At 39.3% G+C, this 27,696-nt stretch overlaps 1 protein-coding gene across 1 annotated transcript in view; it reads right to left on the bottom strand.

The window, feature by feature from the left end:
- poln (polymerase (DNA directed) nu) overlaps window positions 1-27,696 on the bottom strand; it is a 91,564-nt gene that overhangs the window by 28,437 nt on the left and 35,431 nt on the right. The window contains exons 15-17 of the mRNA XM_041780131.1: window positions 17,563-17,625; window positions 12,791-12,863; window positions 2,537-2,648 (exon numbers count right to left, since the gene is read on the bottom strand). Of these exons, the coding sequence (XP_041636065.1) occupies window positions 2,537-2,648; window positions 12,791-12,863; window positions 17,563-17,625 (248 nt within the window). The remainder of the gene's footprint in view (window positions 1-2,536; window positions 2,649-12,790; window positions 12,864-17,562; window positions 17,626-27,696) is intronic.

The following is a 27,696-nucleotide window of genomic DNA, read 5'->3' as shown; positions in this document are numbered from 1 at the left end:
TCTATATTATTATCTATATCATTATCCATGTTATAACCAACACAACATTAAATAGATTGAACTAGGGCTATTTCTTTTTTAAAATGATTAAACTGTGATTATTTTACTCAAACTGCAAATTTAATAAAAAATTGTATTGAAGGGAATGATCATGTTTAAGTTATTCTCATTTCTAATAAAAGAAACATACAGAAACAAGTACAATTTTTTGCGAACTATTCTAGAAAACTGACATTTGAATTTCAACAAAAATGTATTAAACTGGTATTTTGAGACATTTCAGGATAAAGCAATATGACCCCATCTGTTATCTGAGAATTGCAGTGAGCCATATTGTGATTTTTCCTCTTTTTGCTTAATTGCCAAGCCTTTATTTATACATATCTATATTTTTTTTACTTCTATTTTTATCCATTGCTTGTCTTTCAGAGGTTCAGAATGTTTAAGTTCAATAATTTTATGTGATGCAGGAGAAAAATTAATGAGTAATTGTGTCATATTTTCTTAATATTAGTTAAAATAATTGCAATTGTGGTTTTTGCCTTATTCAAGCAGTGCTACTTTTCATGCAGGCTTTTTCTTGCAAGATTTAAGGTGAAACGTCCATGAAAGGTCAGAAATATTCTATGTTTAAATCTGGAACATTTACCACAAGCAACATGATGGTGATGCCATCCCTGAGTTTCTTTGCTTTAAACTCTACTGCTCAGCTCAGATGTCTATATTATGTTTTCTATTATGTACTGCAGAACTACCTAAAGCAAGCTGTAATGCTGAAGTGAAAGATGCTCTTGTCTTACAATTTAAGGCAGATGGCTGTTCACCTGATCTGCTTCAAGTCCCCTATTTGAATGATGTTTGCTAAAGGCTGTTTTACCATTTGACTGCTCACGCTGTAATCTACTGGGTCATCATAAATCATACCATACAAGGTAAATTCAAGGACCTCTTAACATTTTTGGGCACTTAACAAAATCTGAGATTTTATCATTTAAACAAATGCATTGATGCACAAGGATAATTCATCTTTTGACGTGGTCTGGTGGGGCCTAAAAGAGTAAAACATCAAGAAGGATTATTCGACAGAAGGAGAGAGGACATAAAAAGAACAAACAGCAGAAGAACTGCCATAAGACATCAAAAATAAAAAGGAATGAATAATGTGAGGTTAAAAGGACATGAAGTGCAGACAGACAGAAGTACTGCGCAGAGACAAGGGGAGCGAGGCAGGACCAACAGACAGTTACATAATATGACTTGTAGACGGCAGTGGTACTGGGATCAGACTGGGCGGGGTGACACGTCTGCAAAGTGGCATTTCTGGAGGGGCTGACTGGGAGCTGCCACTGCTGATCATTGACTAGACACTTCAAAGTTTCATGAGGTCAGATATCTTGAAGCCTTGGACTCTGGAATTTGAAATCATTATGCTATAAATGCCTCTCTACGTTTGTCTCTGCTTACAAATGAACACTTTACCCCTAAATTAAAGTAACTGATGGGTATCTTAACTTACAAAGGGCATCCTAAAGGGGAGAAATTCCCCTCCACTGTGCTTCTGTAGAAGACATTCACACTGGCTTTTTATTGCCCCCTGCTGGGCAGGCATTAATCTACCGGCTCCTGTTTTATGTCTCATTTTGGATCGAAGACAAGACGCTAGCATTCATAAAAGTCTCTTGTTGCTGTTAAATGTTAGTGTCTGAGACTAAATTAGAAAAGAAAATGAATGAATGCATTAAAAACAGAATTCTAAACTTTGTAGAGAAAAATATTGATTTTAACTAGGGTAAGAAGGAATCAACTTTGTAGCTACACTAGCAAAGAATGAAAATCCTTTGATATGATGGGGGAAATGGAGGAAATGTGGCCACAAAGGAATTACAAGAAACTGTTAAACATGTTAAAGAGTGGTGGAAAAAGACGAGGAGAATTAGGATAAGAAGGGAGAGAATATTATAATAGGACAAGACAAAGACAGGGCCACTTGCACAAAAGGGTAGAGGATCAGCTCAAAAGAAAGAAACAGAAGAGTGTAATTGACATCAACCCCTGCAGAGCTGTGACACTGGTTAATATGTATAAAGGTGGCTGGGAGATGGTAAACAATGTAAAGCCTCTGTAGAGTGTTTAATGTGGTCTGTGGGAAGAGGTAATCTGTTTAACCGGCTGCAGACTTGAATAAGATGGATGAAAGGAGTGAAGGGAGTACACACATGTGAAAGCACACATGGATATACAAACATGCACCAACGGAAACAACAAGACACACCTGTGAAGAGGTAACACACATGAATATTTAAAAAAGTGAGTAAAAAACAGCCCAGCTGTTTGTGCTCATGGAGAAGATAAAGGGAATTAGGAAGTTGGTATATGTCGTCATAGCAAGTAAATCATTAGTGTTTGAAGTAAAGCCGGCAGTGTGGGGGGGGTGGGGGGGTGGGGGGGTTGACTGGGACAGAGAAACCCTGAGGAGTATCAACACTCACCTTGGTAGAGGAGATCAAGGGAGGACCAGTGTGTGTTTGAGACATACCACTGAGAGGCCAGCATGGTAAAGACGTCAGCCTGCGGGTTGATGAAAATGCGGAGCAGCTCAGGGTCACAGGAGAGGTGAGCCAGCAGACGCAGCTCCACCTGGCAGAAATCTAAAACAACCAAGACAAACAACAAAAACACAAAAAAGACCCCTTTTTAATGACTTGTTCAGTAACTGCACATCTGAATCACTTTCATCTCATTGCAATGCTGACTATCAGGGAAAGGGTCTTTAATATTTCCTTGACAGAAATAGACAAGAGGGTTATAACTACTTTAATGTCAGTTTGGTACATATGTAGACAGAGCTAAAGCTAGCCAAGCTAACTAAGGAGTTCAGAGGGATATTCCATGAAAGTGGAAGCCTGGCCTGCTTCAGTTTTTCTGGCTTATTTTAGGAGGAACTCTGTTCCATCAACGTGGCTAATTGAAGTCTCAGCTGAGTAACCATAGAGCTAGCCTGCTCCGGAGGTGGTTAAATGTCCAGCCAGCTAAGTCTAGTATGATGGGCTGAAACCACTACATCACCTAAGCGTGTTGTTGCCCTCGTTTACATATTAATTCAGGCTAAAATTCCGGCAATACATTTATAAAACACTATGTTTGATATGTACTCTACTCTATCTACTACTAATAATTGGTACTGATACCAGCCCTGAAAAACCAGACACCTACTCTTGACTCAATCTTACATAAAAATAAATATTAAATTCAACATCAAGATAAATATACTATAACATTTCCAAGAATGCATCATCTTAAGTTTTAACATATGAAAGGAATGTGCTTTGTAGAGAAACAGTCCAAGTGACATTTTGTGTTTGAGAACATTTGTAAGCAACATTATATCACAGCAAAGAAATGGCTAAGCAAAACAAGTCTAGAGTCCATGTCAAATATAGAAGTTCTTTTAGAGTCACACAAAACTGAAAACAGCAGCAGTAAACAGCAACAATAAGAGCAGAGAGCAAAAGCTGCCGGCAGAAAAAGAAAGGTCACTGTCTGAGAAGAAATTGATGTTCCTTCCTCCCTGCTGATGGCACTGCAAAATGACTGGGCAGAAAGAAAATAGCTTCTTCTTTTAGTTGGTCAGCTTTAACGTGTAACTCTGTCTGAACTGGATGGAAAGCCTGCAACTCTTTTCAGCATGCAACAGTTTCTTTTTATTTTTCATTAAAATATTTTGCTAACAGATCTACACTGACTGCTTTTATCGAATCCAACAAAATGTGCTGACTGATTGTCACACTGTCAAGATTTATATCTCATTTTCCCAGCAATGTCACAGTAAGCTAATGCTGCATGAGAAAAACCCATGTAAAGCTGTGTTATTAAGAAAAATCACGTTACTGTAAATCACAGAAATGCTACAATAAAACCCCTGTGCAATTTTTTGCAGGGAAATGAGGATGGTGTGAATATTAAGAGAGTTTTAACAGCTGCACCTTTCATCTTGCTGGTTTAAGGAGAATAAATGCAGCGTTAAAACAAATAGGGAAGATGTCTTTATTTGTATGATGAAATCTTCCATATTATGTAAAGGGCTTGATTTGTTCTGTTATTTTTTTGTCAATTATATTCTTAAGCCAAAGGGATGCTTCTCTGCAAAAAGACTTTATTGCTGTAGAGATAAAACTGAAGATATGACTGTATGACTGCAAGAAGTTCACATTTTCGAGACAGTAAAGTGGCAGAAATGATGCATATCACCTCATTTTCAGAGGTACCTGAGAGCAAATCATCCAAAAAATTTGCCCAGAGCACTTACATAACCTAAGAGATAACCAGAGGCAAAAAATGCACATAACGGTTCCTCCTAGACGCACACAATAATACACCTGCATTTACAGAAAAACAACTCTGTAAACAACTATATGAAGAGACACATGAAGACAGAGAAGACACATACACTTCATGTTGAAGGTGACAGTGTGTTACAGCGACAGGTCCTGCACTGACAGCTCAACAGCTCTGTTGTCAGCTTGGCAGATCTTAAATGGAACATCTCTCAACGTGTTGTCACAGGTATGCACACGCATGTTCACAAAACACAACGCTGAAACACAGACACAGGCTCAGAATTTCCACACAGTGTATTTCACCCTGACACATTTCCTCCCTCTGCTCAGCTGCTTAAAAATCAAATTAAACCCAACCAAAGGCGAGAAAATGGTTCAAAACGGATGGAGGAAATTGAGGGATTTACTTATGATTGGGGTGAGCAACCAGTTGTAAAATGTTTCTGTTAAAATGGGAAGAGAAGAATTATGTCGGACAGTTTCAAAGGATTCTGAGGGGAAAATACCTTGAACAGAGGCTGAACAGTGGTGCAAGTGTGACAGCTGATAAAGATATTAACGGCCAAATTACCGGCTGAAAAATATGCCAAAAAAAATAAACAGTGAATAATTACATATCATATATTCTAATACCTAAAAGATGTCTTGCCAAGGGTGCACTGATAGAAATGCAATGCCATTCTACTATGACTTACTTTCTTTGTGTGGCTACAGTTATTATGCTACTTCCTGTTCAGTGGCGTGTTTTTTTTTTTTATATGTACCGGAGCACATGGCTAATGTAGGCTGTGAAATATGTGATAGAGGACATCAAACAAAATTTAACTTCAGGTTAGTTTAGAACTATTGTAAACTATGTATGAAAAACAGGAAAATCAATGGTAGTGAAGGATTTGGATTCACTTGTCGATGTAGGAGTTTAGCGACAAACCATAAACACTAAAGCGGCAGCGCTCAGCAGAGTTGCTGTGGACTTCAAAATCTACTTAGGACCAGTTCTCAAGTCCACAATACACCAGTGCTGTATGTCATATGACGCACCTCAATCACTGTCCCTAGCACACACCAACAGCAGCCTGTCAGTGGTCAAACTCCTCAGACTGCATGGCCGATTTCTTGATACCAGAGCCAATAGCTCATTTGGGATCACTTCACCAGGTAAGAAAAAACAAACAAACAAACAAACAAAAACTGAGCAGTGGTTCTTCACAAGCACATGAGGCCTCACACTTAAACACACTAAATTCCTTTTCTGTGCTCGCAAACAGAGCTGCTACTATACCAGCCAAGATGAACAAAACACCTGTTCTCTTCAGGAAAAAACCCACACTGGGAATAAAGCAATGGTGTGAAGTGACACGGTACGTCCACGGTTGTCTAGCCGCCACTGGTATGGCTTTGTACATAGAAAATAATGGGGTGGATCTATTGGATGCGCGTCAGACAGCGCTGGTGTGTTTTGGGCTTCAGATGAAGTGCATACAACACAGAATCACATCACATAGATCGTCAGGGCTAGTGGCGAAGTTAGCATCTCAGTTACACATAGCTAGGAGCAGTTGCTTGGGGCTCTGTGGATTTTAGCCTAGCAGCAGTAGCTAACAATACTTTCGCTGCAGAAAGGGCTACTGACAAGAGGACAGCACTAAACTATCCACAGCAGATGCTTTTCTCTTTCTTCGACTTCCTTAAAAAAAACTGGGATGGTTGGATTTTACAGTTAACATGGGTTATGGTTGAGTTCATCAGCTTATGAGGAGTTGGACATTGTCAAAAGTGAGCCTCTAATTCAATTTGAAATAAGTTATAATGCAGTGACTGAGGAAAACAGACTGCTGGTTGGCTATTTGTTGTAACAATATGTTGGCATCCTCTGCAGAGGTTGCTATGTGACTGTTGTAAGCTGTTGAGTAATGGTGGTACTTAATGTGCTAATGGGCTTAATGAGGGTAAAGCTGGTAAAGTGCTGTTGCTATTCATTAGGAAAATGCCGCATATATGGTGTTACTGATTGTGTGTTTGGAACAGCTGATCATTTAATTTTTTTATCATGATAAGTAAAATGACTTTTCTCAGACATTTTCAAGGTCTGGTCATGTGTAATTTGTGTAAACAAACAGACTGTAATAACAGGGTGAGGACAACTTGGGTTTTACTGCTGGGTTCCAGTTCAGACAGAAATATGTGGCCCCAGCCCCACTCTACCATTGTGTGTTTTTGAGTGTGTCCCTGCTGTTAAATGCAGATTATTAACAACATATGGTTACCTTAAGAATACCCAGTAGTTGTCTGGACAGAAATGTCAAGCGTAAACTCTGATATACCTTTGATCCAGTGCCAGCCAGGGTCAACTTCAGCCACTAATGACTCCACATAGGACAATCAGTATAGATAATGGATAAATATATGATAGATATCATGCACAGATGCATTAGAAAGAGTTACAATCATAAAAACAGAGATAAAATGTTCATTAAAACAGACTTTTGGTTCATATCAGAGAAAAGTTCAGAAATCCAGGTTACAAGACAGGTCAAAACAAAGTACATTTACAGTTTAACCTAGGTCAGTCACAGATTTCAGAAGATCAAAAGGGCAGGGAGAAAGGGAGAGATGGAGAGGTGTAGAAGTGATGGTAGGATGAGCAATAGGAGGAATAGAGATGTCTGCTTTTGCTTGTGATGAGGTGAGGAAGGCAGTTTCTAAAGATATCATCCCATCCATGTTTTATGAGCCAGATCACATTTCCTCCAAGCATGGCCGGCAGCTTCAGAAACATATTGCTGACCAGGATGTGTGTGGTAGAGAGAGTGAGTGTGTGTAAGAGATAAATGTATGTGGGCAAAAATAGAACGAAAGAAAGAGAGGGAAAAGATTGATGTGGATATAAAAGGAAAATACATGAAACTGAGAAAATAAAGGCATGTAAATGTGTGATATTGAAAGAGTGTGTGTGGGTGTTGTTAAAGGAGTTCTCCTTACAGAGATTATTAGTGCAGAAAAAATGCCACAATTAAGCTCCTTGTATTGATCCGTACAGGAATAACTCTGACATACAGTAATCTAACCCTTTTAACTGGATCAGCCGAGTTCTATTTATGACCCAAACAAACTGTAAAACTACTATAAAAAGATTTAAATGCCAGTTTAGGTTATAATTAGTGAATATTTACTACTGGTTCCACTCAAGATTTGATCTGATGTTTGTTTTAATGTTTGAATGGTCAAACATATGGCCTTTTGTTGCTAAAGCTAGTATTTAAAGTAAGTTGACGATGGACAGAAAATACATCATTTCACTATTTAAAGCTCCTGTAAGGATGCTTTTAGTGGGTTATGAAACTGACACAGATGGTTAGAGAAAACGGTTTATGACCAAAAAGAGCAAACAAAATATAGAATTATGAAACCACATCCTGTATTAAAGCAGTTTAACAATACAGTTTGTTTGCAGTCATGTGATCCTGAATGTTCGTTGGGGGTCAGGATGTTGGGGACAGCCATTGAGAATGAATGGTAATGGAGGAAAGTTCCTACTTTAAAAAATTATTGTAAAATTTCCACATAATTTGAAACGATCTCTACAATTCAGAAAGAAAGTTTTTACCAAAGTTTAACAGATTAACCTGATGTGGAGTCAATCAATATCACAAATCATTTAGTCCAGCAGACCTCCTAGTGTCATCTAGCCAGATGAAGGGAGACAAGAGTCTTGAGGAGTTTTGCAATAAGCTAAATTATTTGACCTCCTTTTTACATATTTAAAAAAATCCATATTTTGTCATAAATATACTTTTGATTGAAACGGTGATGTTCTATCACCATATAAACCTTGTGGGATAAGTGACAGAGTACGGAACATCTGATTGCACATTTTTTGTGTGAACTTGACTTTACATTTTGAGTGTTTTTACAAACAAAATAAGCAATGTTAGGCCCGGGTTATTTTAGCAATGTGACAGTTAAAAATCAGTACACACAAGGGATAATTTAAATTGGTAAAAAAGAAAATGAATTGCAGTTCCAATCCTTAACAGCAAAGGAAGCTACAAGTTTTAGATTATTGTTTGTTATTCAGGTTTTCAAAGCAAGCATTCATTTTTGTAATGAAAACACTCATTACTTGTAGCTCTAGTAAAACATTTACAAACACGCTACTCACAGACTAAACTGAACCTGAAAGACTAGAATATTACTCTCTAACTCTAAATGCTGTGCTCTAGTTTTTCCTGACAGAATGAGGTCATCTATTACCAGAGACTGCAGAAAATAAAAACAATAAATAAGTTGACATTTTTCCCCTGTAGTTCCTTGGACAGCATATGAACAGATTTAGGGGGACTAAGCCGAGTCTCATACATTTTTAATACCACCACCCACAGCACCCTGAACAGCCCTCAGTGATGCTTTGCAGTGCAGAGTGAAGTATGAAGGTTATGGATAAAAGCATTAGAGCTCAACTAAAACCTGCACACTGAGCATATGAAGTGTCCTTTGGGGATTGTGGCTGGTCTAAAGAGGCTTCAAGGAGGACTGAACTGATCAGCATACAGACAAGGGTGATCCAGGGATGTAGTTTGGACTGAGTTATGAAAGTTAAGGTGTAATGGGAGATATGTGTTTCATGTTTACTTTTTTTACCAAAACCCTGGAGGAGCAGAGGAGGGACAGGGCTGAAATGACAATGATTCCTGGGATTTCTGCCAGAAAAATTCTTACAGAAAAGAAACGACTATCACAGTGCAACCAGTACCTAAAACTTGTGTGGTATTGTCAAGAAAGCATTGAAAATTAATACAGACTGATGTATTTCAAGTGTTTATTTCTTTTACTTTTGATGATCATGGCTAATAGTTAATGAAAACCCAAAATTCGGTACCTTGAAAATAAGAATATTACTTTAAGGCAATTTTTTGAAAAAGGATTTTTAACACAGAAATGTTGGACTACTGAAAAGTATGAACATGTACAGCACTCAGTACTTGGTCGGGGCTCCTTTTGCATGATTCACTGTAGCAATGCGTTGTGACATAAAGGCGATCAGTCTGTGGCACTGCTGAGCTGTTATGACCTTAACCCCATTGATTCTCTATGGGGTTCAGGTCAGGCAAGTTTGCTGGCCAATCAAGCACAGGGACACCATGGTCCTTAAAACAGGTATTGATACTTTTGGCAGTGTGGACAGGTGCCAAGTCCTGCTGGAAAATGACAATCAGCATCTCTATAAAGCTGGTCAGCAGAAGGAAGCATGCCTGTCCTGGTAGATAGCTGTGCTGTCCTTGGACCTGGTTAAACACAGTGAACCAACACCAGCAGATGGCATGTCTCCCCAAACCATCACTGACTGTGGAAACTTTGCACTAGAACTTAAGCAAGTTGGATTCTGTGCCCCTCTTCTCTCCCTCCAGACTCCGAGACCTTGATTTCCAAATGAAATGCAAAATTATCTTTCATCTGGAAAGAGGACTTTGGACGATTGAGCAACAATCCAGTTCTCTTAGTCCTTAGCTGAGGGAAGATGCCTCTGACATTGTCTCTGGTTCAAGAGTTGTTTGACATGAGGAATGCGACATTTGTAGCCCATGTCTAGGAATCGTCTGTGTGTAGTGGCTCTTGACCTGACTCCAGCTGCAGCCCACTCCTTGTGAAGCTCCCCCAAATTCTTAAATGGGCTTTGTTTCACAATCTTCTTAAGGCTGCGGTTATCCCTGTTGCTTGGGCATTGTGTTTTTTTTAACCACATTTTTTTTCTTCCTTTCAACTTTCCATTAATGTGCTTGGATACAGCACTCTGTGTACAGCCAAGCTTACCCTCCATGTGCAGGGTGTCAGTGACTGTCCTATGGACATCTGTCAGGTCAGCAGTCTTCCCCATGACTGTGTAGGCTACTGATCCAGACTGAGAGACCTTTTAAAGGCTCAGGAAACTTATGCAGGTGTTTGGGGTTAATAAGCTGTTTAGAGTGTGTCACCATGAGTCTCCAGTTTTGAACTTTTCACAATATTCTGATTTTCTGTGATACTGAATGTGGGGTTTTCATTAGCCATAATCACGAAAACTAAAAAAAAAACAAAACAAAACAAAAAAAACAAAACAAAAAAAAAAAACACTTGATATATCAGTCTCTATGTAATGGATCTATATACTATATGAGTTTCACCTTTTCAATTGAATTACTGAAATAAGTCAACTCTTTGATGATTTATGGAGATTCACCTGCAAGTTAAAGCTGTGAAGGAAAACCCTCATGAGGAATGATTAATCCCTTCTTTGTCTATAAAATATTTGATAAGTTAAAGATATTTTTATGTGTTATAATAATTGAAGTACTGAATCTCTTTTAGACCACTCGAGGCAGCAGAAATAAGTTGTGAACACAGGAGTGATGTATCTTCATCTTGAAGTTAATATATCATACTTGTTAGAAGACAGGAATTTATGATGTAACCTTATCACTTATTTAAGTCCAAAATTTAACCATTAACTAAGATTTTTGTTTCCGCCAACTCAATAGTGAAAATATTCCCAAATAACCTGATGCACCTGATGGACTGTTCCATATATCTACTTCATGGATATATCTCACATTCATCTGGGAAACCTCCTTGACAAAAGTGTTTGGGAAGGGCAGGACTTTTCTAAAGACTCTCAGAAGGTGATTGGAGGAACGTTCTGTCACATTTGTGACGGGCCCATCAGAGCGACAAGGAAAAATGAGGTATACGCATGTATACCTGAGTTGACAGGTAATTGCTGCATAGTTGTGAATGACAGAGCTCCTCTGTGACTAAATTCATGCCAAGGCCGGTCTGGGGGCAAGCAAAAACATCGTTTCTGAAAGACAAGCTTTCCGTGTGGCTCTTGGTACTTGTTTTGAAAGAAAATGTGGTCCAGTCCTGATTAAACTGCCACTTTCCTACAGCTGCATCCCAAGCTAACAGCTACCGCAACAGCAGCCATTGCATACTTTTAAAATATTCAATACCTTATTTTTGCTGGTGCAAAATAAACAAGATACCCCCGACTACAAAAATGATACCTAACTCTGAAAAAAGTATCACCCAGTTAGATGGGTAGGTCATTGTTGCTTGAAAAATATTAGATGATGTTCATCATGTATCACTTTTTTACAGCAGAAACAAGTGCATTCTTTTCAACAGAACTTCTGCTTATCTGACAAAGCATATTTTTCTGTAAATTCAGTAAACAACCACTGCACTGTATGCGTTAAAGCTCATGTTTTTGTCGTGGAGCAAAGGTTTGAATATAAACAAAATGGACAGACTGACTCAAAGCTAACAGGCTGTTGATGAGGGAATTACGCCTGCCTTTGTTCTCATTTTGGCTAGCCTCTCTTTTTCTCTGTCAGCTCCAGCCCACACACACACAGCAGACATCTCCCCACAGAAAAATAACTGTGTTGACAGTTTCTAACATAAATAAACACACATACACGAGCAGTAGGCACACACAGGTTGCTTCAGGACAGAGGATGTTAAAAAATGTGGCACAAAGACGAGTTTCTTCTTGGCAGCCGTGCATTTTTTTTCTCACTAAGCCATGATTTGGATTATTCTGGAGGGTGGGATCGATATATACACACAATGAAGACAATAACTGCGTCATGCCCACACACACTTGCACACAGAGCTTTTAAGATTTTGACACATAATAGCTTCTGACGTGCCTCTCAGTTGAACTTTTTCTAAGGACACAGCAAAGTGATAGTAGCTGAAACCCTCACACGCACAGCTGTTGTTCCAGTTTGGGAAGGACATTGTAGGACATGAAGGGGGTGACTTGGCCAGGGCTTCCTATCAGGGGTTGTTTCCATGGCAACCTGGCCTGAGCACATGTGTGCGTGTGTCGGTGTGTGATTATGAATCCCTGCCGATGTGTGTATATGCAGGATGGTGGCTCTTATCCTGCTGCTGTCCTCCTGCTAACCCTGCTTTATCTGCCTGCTTATGTAAGTGCGTGTCACACTGTCAGGTCCAACAGACACGGAGCGTCCCCTCCACAAAACTCTCCCAGCCTGACAGCGCTCCAGCTCTGCCTTCGGTCTGCACAGCGCAGACTGGCTTTACACCCTGAAGTGAATGGATGATACCAGCTGAGCTTGGCCGGGTTAGTATAAGGTCACGGTTACAAACTCATGGAATCTTTCGTTAAATAAGTCTTGTGTCTGAGGCCTATTTTCAGCTGTTTTTCCACAAGACTGAGCCATGAAAACAGAAGAAAAGTTGCTGTAAGTACAACCTTTCTGCTCTCTTAGCTTCAGTAAGTGACTCAGTCAACAGTGAGAGTAATAACATGCCTGAGCAACTTATTCCTGCTGAACCAAGAAAGTTCATTTGTGTCAAAACATGAGAAAGAATGTGACTTTTAGAGCACAAAAAATGCTGAATGAAATACCCAAAACATTCTGATGGGATGTTACATAATGTCCTACCTGCAGAGAGAAAAGTCCACCCATCCTGTGGAACAAACATTGCCCGAGGATGAATAGTCACCACTTTCTCCTCCTCTCCTGTGGGGACCAAACACAGAGCTCTGAGGAACACCTCAGCCAATAATACCATACTGTTTGAGCAGCAACATCTGAAGTTTAAGTTCCCGTCTGATAAGTTCATATTTAGCTTCAAAATGCATTAATAGATCAGTATTTTCAACTCTGATTCTCTTGTTCCATTTAATCTTTATTTGTACTGTAAAATATACCCCCATCGCTAATACACTGGGCTACTTACAGCCCAAGTATGCCACCTAAAATTTCTATCAGCCCACCCTTATTCAACAGGCTGGATACAGTACCAACAAGAGGATTAATCGTCTGTTGCAATAAATAATCAGCAGTTAAGAATTGGGTTAGAAACATCACTAAAAAAGTTGTGTCTGATGTATATGAGTAGAATTAAAATGCGACAGAGTTGATATCTGTATTCAGCCAAAACCAGTTCAGTGCATATAGTCACATGACTAGAAAAATGGGCAATCACTTAAAGGTCACGTATTATGCAAAATACACCTTTTCAGGCTTTTCTTTCCTCAAAAGTTTTACCTCAGTAAATCTGCCTACAAGTTACTTGATTGCTTGAGCCCAACTGAACCCAATGCTGCCTCCATGGAAGAGTGTGTACTGTAAAAATTTGGTACCTAAACATTGTCATTGGAATGATTAAATTTAGACATTGTGCAAGAATTTGCTTTTGATTTTTTGTAACTGAAAACAAGAAATAATATGTGAAATACTGGGAGCTTAGGAGTCCTGGTTACATTGCCTGGGCATTGATTTGAACTTAAAGAATTCAAAATTCACTCTAAAAAAATCTGTGTACTTATGTGCTTGAGACACAGAGAGACAGATAAAGGGTGCTGAGGAGCTTATCCTGATGTCTGATTTAATGTGAAGATATATGATGAAATTGACCCCACTATAAGAGGCAAATAAGAATCCAATCAGGATCCAAGGAGCTGGACTGAAGTGCTGACCACAGCTCAGGAGGAATGATTGGCAACGACGAAACATCACAGCACACGTCAGCACGATGAGAATTCACCAACAGCAGCACACACACTCACACACCAAAATGCTGACACTAAACTGTGGCCTCACTCTCTTACACACACAAACCAGGCTATGTAATCACTTGTGTACAGGGCCTCACCTCTCACCTCAAAACCAAGAGCCATACAGTAAGAAGGAGAGAGAGAGAGAGTGACGGGGGGAAAAAAGGGATGATATGAGAGACGTAGCGGGGATACAGAGAAAGGAGGATTTGATGACAAGGAGCTTTAGGGAATCTGCGTGAGTGAGGAGCAGAGGTGCTGATGTTGGCGCTTATGAATCACTCCCACAGAGAAAGAGACTCAGAGAGCAGAGGGACAGAAATAGAGCAATAAAGCTGAGTGTTGCACCGCTGGCTGTGACGGGTGATTTGACGTGGACTATAGATGGATCAACTTGTTTTGATGTTTTATTCATCTGCGAATGGAGAAATTTCGATTTTGTCACACTGTCGGGCAGATTATGTTGCATTTCTTGAGCAAATAAGTTTTAAACTGGAGCCATGAAAATAAAATGCCTATAAGAGACATTCACCCCCTCGGATGTTTTATTGATTTTGTACATTGCTATAATTAAGGCTTTTCAACAAAAAAAAACACCTCTTGTGATGTGACTGCATAAATATTGATCTAATTCAACAGACATCTAGCCAACTGGTGCTAGTAGTCTCACAATTAGTGAAATGGGGATCACTGGAGCGCAGTGAATATTTTTCCAAGTGATTGTAGTATAAAGACACCTGTGCCTTGAAGGTCACTGGTTAGTCAGTACTCCTGGCTACAGTTAAACCATGAAGACAAAAAGAACACTCCAAGCAACTCAGAGAAAAGACGAGTCAGGGAATGGATACAAAAAAAATCCAAAGCACTGAACATCCCCTGGAATTCAGTTAAAACCATCATCAAAAAAATTGGAAGGAATATGCCACATGTGTAAATCTGCCTTGATCAGGTCATCCTCACAAACTGAGTGACCGCTTTTTGACACGTTTTAAAAGGATGTGCAGGATTGTTGACAGAGTCTGCTTCAAAAACTAACTCATGAGGCTGTTTTCCTAAAGTGTTAGTGCGGCAGCTTTAACCAAATAATGACTGTGAGCCACTAAGGCAAGATAAGGTAATTAAAACTTTCCTCTAAAAGAGAAGAGATGAAGAGAAAATCAGTGATGGTGAGAAAACAGGAGATAGGGAACAAACAAAACAAAGATTTTATTAAGAAGTGGATGCTTGTGTCCATATGGATAACGTTCCAGTAAACAGTGTTGTTTTGAAGTCAACAGCGATATTACACTGCAAATGAATGGCATTGAATACAACACAAATCAAGCACAGCTGCTCATGTTCTTGGATGTTTTAACTGACTCAGAAACAAGATGTGTAATATAAGAGAACAATTCCCCCACTGAATCTTTAAAATTTCCATTTGCATTCATTAATTACACACTACCATCTTTCCTGTCCTCATCAAACTGACATAAGTGTAAACCAAGAGAACATAAAGAAGACATAAAACAAAACATGTCTCACTTAATGGTGCCATATTTTACACTCTGTGATGTTGGGGTATAAATTAAAATATATCCATTTGGTCCTAGAACCATTCTCAATGGAGTTTTTCCATCTTAAGATTATTTTGAAGTCTACAAACAGAGTTGGTTTGAGTGTTCAGCCTAAAAATACAGGAATTTCTGTTTGTAGTCAGCACCAGAATTACAAGTCAGTTAAACTAATTATTAACATTTATTTTGTCAGTTTAGGCCCACACTCTTGGTCAAATGCTCCATCCAAACCGTAATGAAGCTGCCTGCCACTAGTCGCCACTGTAGTTGTTCTTAATGACTACTGTCTTGTTGCCACAATGCTCTTTAATCTGATTTCAATGACTGCTAACTGCTATAGTACCAAAAGCATCTCATAGGAACAGCACAGTTCAGCTCTATTTTCATCCAGAAACAGAGATAAAGTCGTACAGAGGCTGTGTCAGGTTAGATTCCGCTGCAATGAAGGCCCCAAAGAACACAGTGCCCTCCATGGTTCTCAAATTAAGAAGTTTTGGCACAACCAGGACTCATCCAGGAGCTGGTCACCTGGCCAAACTGAGCAAGTGGGGGAGAGGGGCCTTAGTAAAAGAGGTAACCAAGAACCTGACAGTTACCCTGAAAGAGCAGAGATCCTGTGTGGAGATTGGACAAAGTTCCAGAAAGACAAATATCACTGCAGCTCTCCACTGATCTGGGCTTTATGGAACGGTGGCTAGACGGAAGCCTCTCCTCAGTGCAAATGATAGCCTGCTTAGAGTTTGCAACAACGTAGCTGACGGACTCTCAGACTGAACAAAAAGAGATTCTCTGGTCTGATGAAACTAAAATTGGAGTGTTTAGCCTCAAATCTAAATATTATGTCTGGACAGGGTTTAGACCTGCCTTCTCTCAAGCAACAGTAAAGCAAGGTGGTGGCAGCATCATGCTGTGGGGGTTTTCGCAAAAGACTTGAGGCTATAATTGCTGCCAAAGGTACTTCTAAATTCTGCTTTCACTCTGTCATTAGGGGGTATTGAGTCAGGGTATATGCAGGAATCTTGAAGTTAATTTTAATACCTTTTTAAGACTTTTTCAAGACCTTCTCAATATTTTTTAATACCTCACCGCCACTTCAAGCTGTAACCATTTACATCAGTGATATTTTTAACTTAACAGTTTTAGTTTGTGATAAAGACTATAGACCACTATGATACAACAAAATTCTAATAGGCTGGGATAGTAAATCTTTGTGCTTCTGAATTTCCACTCGCCCGCTCTCTCTGGCGCTCTCAGAGACAATTTACGAATGCACCCACAATAGCCTAGTTTTTTATGTACCTGTTCATCTTTGTTTTTTAATAAAAATGAATAAATTCACACACTTTTACGATGTTTTTGGGACTCAAACTCTTGGACAGCTATTTCAGAAAAATACTTTCAAAATTTAAGACTTTATAAAGTCCTGATAAGACTTTTTAATACTTTTTAAGAGTCTTAATTTTCCCAAAATTGATTTATCACCTTTTAATACTTTTCAAGACCCCACGGATACCCTGTGAGTGTAGATTAATGAGAGGAAAAGTGAATTAAACTGTTGTAGCATCAGGTTGCAACATAAAATTGAAAAAGTGAAGGGGGTCTGAATACTTTCTGAGTGCACGGTATAACAAAAGTTCTGAACTCTAACTCCCTACAACAAGTGATAGAGACAAAAATGTTTGATATTTCATACACATAGAGGTCGGAATAGACCAAATACAAATGTAACTATCTTTTCACTACAATAAAAATGACTGTCAGAACGTAATGAGACCATCAGTGCGCTTATAAACATTTCTTTCCTCCAATCAAACAAATGCAGCACAGCTTGAAATGATAATCAAATAAACTCCTCTTCAGAGGCCACTGTACTCAGCAAACCAACACTTCTTATTGACCGACCTGTTCCTACTGCAGATTTTATCCTTCTCATAAACATTATTTACTGTCTCCCTGCTCATCAGTTTTTGTACACCCTCAGGGATGTCTCTCTCTCTCTCTCTCACACACACACCTCGACATTCATCACTGTCTCATTCTCCAAAACACATGGGAGCTGCGTTTCTCTGCATGTGTAAGTGCAAATGAGTGTATTCACCTTACCTGGGATGTACTGCTTCTTGGTGATTTGAAGCGGCTGTCTTGGCAGGGCCTGGAAGTTCTGATTAGAAGGAGACACAATTTGTAAGTCAGCTGGAGTTAAGTGTTACCCTGTACAGTGTGTAGTTCTAGGAAGTTGTACTGTGACAGTGTGTCATAACTATAAAAGTAGGCCTTTCTGTTTTCAATGCAGTGCTTTGTGCAGATGAGTTATTCCCTGCTGTGTGGAAACCTAAATAATCAAATATAGCTCTTCATAATCGAGACATAGGTCAGCTGAATGTAAGGGGGTACTTGTATGCTCTCCTTTGAGATGATAACGAAGAGGGAGAACATTCAACTGTGTGTGTTTAACCCCTCACCATATTTTCAATTAAACTGTGGGAGTGCACTGTTCTGCACTGCTTGCTTGTGGATAATTTTCTTAAATAGTTTGTCCTGCATTCACACATAGGCTCAACCCAGATCCACATATATTCCAAGGCGGCTAGCAGGAACAGGTGCAAGTAAAGACATGTCACAAAAATGTGTCTTTGTGCATTCAGTATGCACAAAAATGGGACATTTTCTTCTTTTAAATGGAAACAGGTAAATGGATTAACTTTTAGCTTTTGGCCTTCAGTAGCAAAGTTTGACACTGCAGAAAGCTTTGTCAGCCTTTACTACATTTTGTTTTCAAAGAAAAGTACATGCTTTACAACCCCTAGTCCAAAAACGTTGGGGCACTGTGTAAAATTTAAACAAAACAGAATATAATGATTTGAAAATGTCATAAACCTATATTTTATTCACAGTAGAGCATAAACAACATATCAGATGTTGAAACTGAAACATTTGAGCATTTTTTAAAAAAATATTAACTCATTTCAAATTTGATGGTAGGAACACATATCGAAAAAGTAAGCACAGGGCAACAAAAGGCAGTGTAGTAAGTGGTACTGATGGAAAATAGCTGCAGGAGCATTTTGAAACTAATTAGGTTATTGGCAACAGGGCAGTAACATGACTGGGTATAAAAGGAGCATTTAAGAGAAGCTGAGTCTCTCAGAAATAAAAATAGGCAGAGATTGACCAATCTGCGAAAACTGAATCTGAAAATTGTGGAATAATTTCAGAGAATTTTTCCTTAATGTAAAGTTGCAAAGATTTTGAGTATCCCACTATCTACATTCCATAATATCATCAAAAGATTCAGACAGTCTAGAGAAATCTCTGTGAGAAATTGAAAGGTTAAAGGTCAGTATTAGATGCTTGTGATCTTTAGGCCCTCAGGGGCCAATGCATCAAAAACAGGCTTGATTCTATACTGTAATTCACTGCACAGGCTCGGGAACACTTCCAGAAATCCTGTCATCCACAAATGCAATATAAGCTAAAGCTGTATCATTCAAAGAAGATGCCATATGTGAACGTGTTGCTGTCTTCTCAGAGCCAAAGTCCATTTAAAATGGACTGAGGCAAAATGGAAAAAAAGTGCTGTGGTCAGATGAATCAAAATTTGAAATTCTTTTTGGAAACCACAGGCACTGCATCCTGTGGACTAAAAAGGAGAGGGACTCACAGACTTGCCACCTTGAAAAAAAAACAAAAAAACATAAAAAACTGCCAATTTTTGCAACAAAAGTGTGAGTTTTGAATAAGTTGAAACAACCCTTTAAAATCCCACTGACAAAGTAAATTCCTTGTCTTGTCCTGCTGTGCCTGTCTTTGTCAAATCCCTCAATACCACAAGAAACCCTGCATATCATCTATAAAGCCTCTTTGGTGGCTTGGATTCAGAGAAGAAACAGAAGCCTGCCTTCTGAGTCTCCTGCAACTCCTCAGGTCTTTCTCGTGATCAGACAAACATCTTCAAATAGGATGCTCACTGGGCTCCTGGCCCACCCTGCATCGACCCACTTAGTAAACTAATATGTTGCTGATACAGACAAACACGTATACAATATTACCCTTGTGCAGGATTTTTTGCCTAAAGAGGGGAATAAGGAGCATCGATAACAAAGCATTTGATGGAGGGAAGAAACGGTTTAGACTCAGCGGTTTAATTTTAATCCCTGTTAATCCCACTGTATCCACCTTTTTTAGCACACATACATTCAAGTGAAGGTTTGTGTATAAGGAGGATCTTTTCACGAAGGACATGCAGGACATAGTGTGTACATGAACAAACATGAGAGGGATTCCCATCATGGGTCAAAGCCTGTATGTGATGGGTTTGACCTCACAGTTGGTGTGCACGGTGTGTGATTCAGAGAGGAAAAAAAAACAGCTCTCTGCTTTCACAACTCATTTATTATTCACGAGAGAGAGAGAGGGAGGGAGGGGAGGAAGAGAGGACTGCAGTGGCAGGGTGTGGACAGAGGCAAGTATACATCAGAGACCGGGCACCAATAACAGTCACAGACACATGTACACAAACATACTCAATTTCAGCCCAGTTACCCCTCGTGAACTTCAGAAATGAGAGCTGCAGTGTGCTCTGAGTAGATGAATGACGAAAGTGAGAGTAAATACTCTGTACAAATATGTTTATGTGTGTGCTTATATAGTGATGTGAAAGTGATTCAGTGTGACGTTAGTAGATGCTCAGCTTTCCCATCATGCACAGTACTGACGACAGCATAAATCAACAAGCACACTAGAGAAATACTTTTACTTTCCAAGGTATACTCAGACTTTATCCCTCAGCTTTTACACATATTTATGCAACAAATCATGCACAAAAATCATACACAAACTTTTGATTTCCTGTTGAGTAATGACTTTATCATATGAACACACAGAGCATTAAAAGAACCAGAGATAACAGGGGTGGAGCAAGGAGAGGATGGGCAGGGGCAGGGAGCCCCCCCCCATTCCCCTAAAACAAGACTGCTACCCCAGGCCTCACTAAAAAAATCCCAAACAATGAGTAACTATTTCCTCAGAACTTTATTTCATTTTCATTTTTGGTAAAATGAACCCTCTGGGCTGTGATGTATAGGGATGTGCATGACGAACTAGCTATATGATTAATCCCCTGCTAGTTGGCACCAGCAGATGGATTGGCATGATTCCATGTTCGTCATCTGGCAAATCTGTCTTGCAAAGCTCCAATGTGAAATGATTGTGCCAGGTCTGAGAATGGACCTGACCAATCTGCGACATTTAAGGAAAACATGACAGTAACTGCGGGTGGGTTTAATTGTACTGGAAGCTAGTAGCAATGGCTTCTGCCAGCATAGGGATTTGCTTGGGTTTAGCTATGGTATAATGGCAGTTTTTATCAGTATTGGACCACATTTCTTCATTGAAAGAAGAGCACAGAACTGCGCTGACAGCTTTATACGGCATGAAAGATGTTTTCACTTGTCTCCTGACCTGCTTTGGCATGAGCTTGCAATAGTTACAGGCTAGGTTTAGCTGTACTGTAAACTGGTATACACCAAGGCTGCTGGCAGAGCCACTAACTCAGCTGTAGCTTAAGTGGTAGTTTTTATCTGGACAGCATTCCTGATAGAACCACACCAAAAGCCTTTCTTGGCATGGGGGATGTTTTTGAACTTCTCCAAACTGGCCTCAGCATGAATTTTATTCACCAACTAGCTCCACCATTCGAAAACTACAACAGCGCCTGCCTGCTGAGCTCACATTACTAACCAGAGCTGCACATGCATTCTACATCACTTTGTCTTGTTAATCTGATTAGCCTGTAATGAATGGGACAGGCAGAATGTTGGTCCAATGACCTTCTAAAAATTTTTAAGAGGTCCTACCCTTCCCAAACACTTTGCATGGGAGGTTTCCCAGATGAATGTAAAATATATCCCATGCAATGGATATACGAAACAGTCTTTCTTACTAGCTAGCTAGCTTTCAAAACAAATAGTTTATATTTGGGACTGCTGATTAGCTGTTGTGTTCAACTGTAACAGCTATCTGTTATTAGCTGGGGCTGAAGCCCACACTAATGGTTCTTTTCTCTTCGCTCTACTACCAGGATGTAAACAAGCACAGAGAATGGACAGCGATGTAGGAGTAGTATATATATATTTTTTTTAAAGATTTATTTTTGGCCTTTTTGCCTTTATTTGATAGGACAGTGGACAGAGTCGGAAACAGGGGAGAGAGCGGGGAGAGACATGCAGGAAATAGTGCCACGGGCCGGATTTGAACCCGGGTCGCCCGCGCACATGGCATGCGCCCCAACCACTCGACTACCGGCGCACCAGGAGTAGTACATTTTGGCAGTATTTTGATCTTATAGATGGCAATATAGTTGTCAACTTGAGCTGAGCATTATGTTAGCACATTCAGTACAGGCATGTAGACAATACCCCGCAAGTAGGACCCAGAGACTACCATTGCTAGCAGATGTTTTGTTCATTTGTAAGTTCCTGTTTAAGGATTTTTACTCAATCTTGGCGGGTTGTTTCTGTGCCTTATTTAGACAAGTCGGTCAGTCTGAAATAAATATTTCCATTTGAATGAGTAGAAAATTAGATACTAGAAATACCCCTCGTGTTGCTGCAACGCATTGCCAGTGGTTTTCTTTACATTTTAACATTGCACATTTTCTTTTCTCTGTACTTTAAAGTGTGACATTAGACAAACATTTCTTTATTAGGTATGTTTTGGGGCTTTTATATCTTTATCTGAGACAGGACAGTGGATAGAGTCAGAAACTGGGGAGAAAGTGAGCAAGGATTGACATGCAGGAAAAAAGCCATAGGCCAGATTTGAACCTGGGCTTGTCTGAGCACTACAGCCTCCTTACACTGGGTGTGCGCACAAAGTGACAAGGCTACCAGTGTCTCAGAAAAACATCTGTATAAGACTTTTAAGTTGCATCTCTGTTATTTTACTTTTTCAAATTAAAAGTATTTAAACAAAGACACATCACTCTTAGATAATTTGATTTTAGTGGTTAATGCTTCTGTGAGGAACTTTTTTTTTTTTGCCAGCTCAGGTACTGGTCACACCACATCTGGAGATTGGTCTGATAGCTTGAAAGGTGCCAATTCACTTCCTCAGTACAGTCAAGGTGCTCTAAGGCAAGGCACTGAACCCCAAACTGCTTAGGCAGAGTGCCTTTGTGAGCGGGAGCCCTCCATTAGTGCATGCCCAATAGATCCTGTTTGTGCATGTATTTCAGCCGATGTGTGTAGCAAGTTCAACAGAGTGCAAGGCTTGCATTTCCCCTTGCAGAATCAATAAAGTATATCGTTTTCTACCTTCTTGTCCTGTACATGTCTAAGTAACAGAAAAAGACAACTTTGGCAGCAGGTTGTCAACTGCGTCATCTAACACTGACCCTACGACAGGGGTTAGAGGCATATAGAACAAGTATATTCAATACAAACTCTTCACATGAGCAGATATGATTAGTGGAGAAGGATGTTGCAAGTAAATGCTTCGTATTCATGTTTTATGCACAGATTCTCCATGTCACCCAAAAGTCAGTGCTCCAGTTGGGCCACCCTCATTACTCTGCCCAGACCACCTTATAACCGCTAATTCTTTCTGCTGATTAATGTTTTGCAAAAGTAAACAGCATCCTGTATTTTTATATAAAAAACAGAACATCCAGTGGCTTTCAAACAGAAAGTAAGATGTTAGCATGGAGAAACAGAAAGGCAGTAAAAGAGACAGAAAACAAGGCAGAGATCAAGGGATGAGAGATAAGAGCAGAGAAGGAATCAAAGATTTAAAGAGCAGCAAAAGTGTATTTCCCCTGCGTCACTGCAGCCTGAGAGAGACAGAGAAAAAGATGAATGGGAGTTTTTTAAATATGAAACAGCCTGGGTCAGCTCACTCTGCTGTCTGCACAGTTTTCACTATGCATGAAGATCTCCAGACGATCAGCGCCTGTCATTCTCATACACACAGACTGATGAATGCCACTGATGAATGTATTCTTATGCAAAGAGACACCGCATTACGTAAAGACATGCTTAAATACAGTGCTGTATGTTTCACAGCAGCAGCTCTTGTGATAGCATCACCTACAGGACAAAAACACTCGCTGCATCTTAAAATAATAGGCCAAAAGACTTATGAGACATGTAATTACAGCATATATGAACAGTATATAATGAGTGACTCATAGGAGGAAAGTACATGGCAGAGACACTGATGCAACTTGAAATGGAAACAAACAACATTCACACCTGCACAGCGTGTTGCCAAAGTCATTATCCCCCCAACTGTGTCATGGCGATAGGAGAAACAGTTCATTAGCAGACAGTGTGAGTCGGATAAAGAATTCAAAACACAAAATGTACTTTGCACGGTATTTCTTGCATTGCACTAAATTTGTCCTTAATGAATATACAACCCCAATCCCCCCAAAAAGTTAGGGCACTGCATAAAATTTAAAGGCGTGTACTATGCATGTGGTCAGCCTCGGTTCGAATATAGCCTGTGGCGCTTTTCTGCATGTCTCTCCCCGGCTCTCTCTTTCTTGTTTCCAATTCTATCCACTGTCCTCTATCATTAAAGGTATGAAAGCCCAAAAATTAATCTTAAAAAACAAAACAAAACAAAACAAAAAAACAGCAGCAATGATTTGTAAATCTCATTAACCCATATTTTATTGACAATAGAACATAAACAACATATCAGCTGTTGAAACTGAGAAATCTGACCACTTCATAAAAAATACTAGCTCATTTAAAATTTGGCAGCAACACATCACAAAAAAGCAGAGCAAAAAGCGAGTAAGCAGTGCTGTATGTATGTGATATCAAAATGCAGAAACACACACACATGCATGGCACAAAATGTGCTCCATTAAATGGCAGCTGATGAAGTTACTGTTCCTATTCTGATTACATCAGCATGCTGACACAGGCACTTGTACAAAAAAAGACAAACACATAATAATTCCTAGGCTGTCACACAGAAAACACACACTAACTGAAAAGTGCCTGTGCCATGGACTGCCAATCACACATACACTGACTCTTAATGGGCTTCTTCTTCCTGCAGATGTGGTTGTTTTGTTGTCCTTTCTTGTCACCGCTCTCATGTTCTTGTTCCTTATCCTTCTTAACAGCCTGGTGTTTTTGATCTTTAACGCCACACTCGTGTCAACATTGATTCACAATGCCCTGATAATGAACTAGTAATTGGGGACTGTTGCTGCTCAAGTGAGTCTCCATTAAGCCAAAAAGAGCAGGACTGTGATACTTACTGCCTAAATACCTGTTACAATGATCAGTGCAGAGATTCATACTTTTAGATGAGCTGGAAAATGACAGTCTGATTAGGGCTGATTCATTGGCAGGTAAAATGCAGAAAACCAAACAAGCTCAAAGTAATTACTGAGAAAGGGCAGAACAATGTCAATGACCATGAATGAGTCATAATAAATGCTGGTCCAGTCATGTTTTAGAACACAATCAATTGTCACTGACCTATAAACACGGCTGTCAGGCTTGCAAAATCCTCCTTGTTCCCCCTTCTTAAGAAAGTTAAATGTGCTATTTGATTCAAAGGTCAAGCCGAAGTGAACAATTTAACACAAATTAATTTATCACTTTGCTTCCTGTCAGGTATGAAAATGGATGCTTCAAAGCAAAATGTGGTACTGCAGCTTTGTGAACAAAAACACATTCACCTTAAAGCAAAGCAAAGAAGTGACATTTACTGGAAAAACATCCTTTCACCTGAGAATGAACAAGGTAAGAGGGAATTCACACCATTTTCTGCTACTATCTACTTGATGGCATATTAGGGAAACTGTTGTTGCCTACAATTGCAAGGCATGACCTTTTGTGATGCAATTCTCAACTTATTTTGTTACAACAGCCTAGTCCACCAGACCTGAGCAACACTATTTTTAAGGCTCTGATAGACGTAACTGTAATCAATCAAAGTTGGAAATGCTGATCCAATTTCCAGTTTGATATATGCTTAGGAATGGAATATTCTTATAGAAAACGACGGTAAACATCACAGCCTTCTATTAATCTTCCACTAATTATAAAAACAGCTTAAACAGCTGTTTAAAGGTGTATTTAAACTTGCTTGTTTTAAGACCACCGTAATTCGAAGAAGAGGGCTGTGGCGTTAAACAAGGTTGGAGAAGCAGCTGTAAACGCAGGTGCTTCATACACTGACCGGCACCTCTGCTAAAGTGAAGTCAAATCAATGAAAAAACTCTCTGTTTCTGATAGATTCTTCACAATAAAAGCTGATTGTTGTTATTTTGCTTGTATACTTTATTGTAAACAACTACAACAGATAATGTGGTGTTTTTAGTAGAAGCTTGACACACCTCAGCAGGAGAGAAATGAAACTTGAAATTACAGGTGTAGTTACAAAGGGTAAAGGTAGAGAGATTTATAAAAACTGTGTGAGCTTATGCTCAGACATGAGTTGAGTATGTCCTCAAAGACTTGTTTTAGAGGAAGAATGGGGTTTGCATTGTAACACCAGTACATGAATTTAAATATGTTATCTCTTTTCATTTTGTTACGGTATGACAGTGATTTAAATTTTAGGCCATATTGCCAAGGCCTAACTTAGCATGACATACAAATACATTTGCTGGTAGAACCAGAATGTAATATTATAACCTAATAAATGATTAAATGGTGCTACTTTAAATATACAGTTATTGCATAAACTCCTGACTCACCATTTCTGTTTTCCACTGCCACATCAGTGCCTGTAGCACTAATTACACACAGATTTGGAGTGTAAATTGAATGAAGGTTGCACTGCAAATTTACCATGTGCTTTCATGAACCTGACTGTGGCCCATAGATCAATGGAGCAAGAGTCAGAGGAGCACTGCCTTGTTAAACAGATGGGGATGACTGAATCACTGCACTGGTGTGGGGGTAATTTAATCCCACTGCATCAATTTAATGGCTCATAAAAGAGAATACACACATACACTGTGTGCACAAACTGCTGAATTATCTCCATTCACACTGCAACAAGAAAAAGACACATGTGCCAAAAATCTGTTTAGCATGAGAAGATAAAGGGAGAACGGCACATGGCCAGAGTCATAAGGTAGAGTAAGGCGTCTGACACTCTGACCCCACTTAAATGCAGCTCCTTGCCTTCGGTTGTCGTTCTTGGGCTGAAAAATTTGACCAAAATGATAATCATGATAACTTGATCAATACTGAAACCGTGATAATAATCAAGGTTATTTTCTGGACAATTTTGTATTGCTTATTTTAAAAACATTTACATCCTGCTTCTCAACAATTACCACAAAAAAAGTCCCCAGGATTTTTGAGCTCACACCTGCTGCTGCTAACAGTTAGCCAAACATGACCTAGCAGCCACCGCCTTGAAACTGTATCCCTACCGTTCAACTGTGTCCCTGTTGGCCGACTCCCTTGCCAATAAAGGTTGCTGAGGAGTACACGGTATTTATACTCAACCAGGAAATGTAAGAAGGGCTAATAAAAAGAAAAGCTCGGGTGTTCATAGTTCAGCCTCATCTAAAAATGTATTTCATTCAGTGCTTAATATGACAGCTCTAGACTCTAAAACTAGCTCAGGCTTTAATCCTTGGTTGGGAGTTGATTACAATCAGTTGTTACCAGAATAAACCAGTAAAGCATACAAACAAAAGGGTGAAACATTACAAAAGAATAGCAAAAATTTCTATCAGCTACAGCAGTTTCATTTCATTCTTTTTATAAAGAATCCAAATATTTGAAAATATAAAATTTGATGCTTTGGCAAAAGTGTTTCTCAAACCTTCAAGTCAACAAAACATCAAAAAAAAAAAAAAAGTTTTATTACACTTGAAAATAAAACTTTTAATAATCTCAGTAATATAATCTTGTTTACACTGAAAAGATACAACAGAATAATTTTGCAGAAAGATACTGGTATTTGTTCTAGCATTTTTTATATACATTATCCTTTAATTTTAAATACAAGCTACAAGAGGTGATGGAAAAAAATCTATTCAAGTCAGAATCACATATATTAATGTCTACAGCTCTGAATTGATTCCAAATTTCCAAGAATCGTCTCAGATGCTGCAGGTGTGTGGCTGGCTAGTTAGATGCACTGTGAGCATTAGCAGTGCTAACTCGTAGTGTTGGTAATGTTTACAATGCTGTATTCTTTCAGTCATACATATGGCTATTTGGGGGCGTGGTCATTTCTGGAGGTG

This window comes from Cheilinus undulatus, linkage group 22 (assembly GCF_018320785.1).
Source record: "Cheilinus undulatus linkage group 22, ASM1832078v1, whole genome shotgun sequence".
Classification (NCBI taxonomy): Eukaryota; Metazoa; Chordata; class Actinopteri; order Labriformes; family Labridae; genus Cheilinus; species Cheilinus undulatus.
Note: the sequence above shows the minus strand (reverse complement) of the source record. Positions and strands in the feature narration are given on the sequence as shown.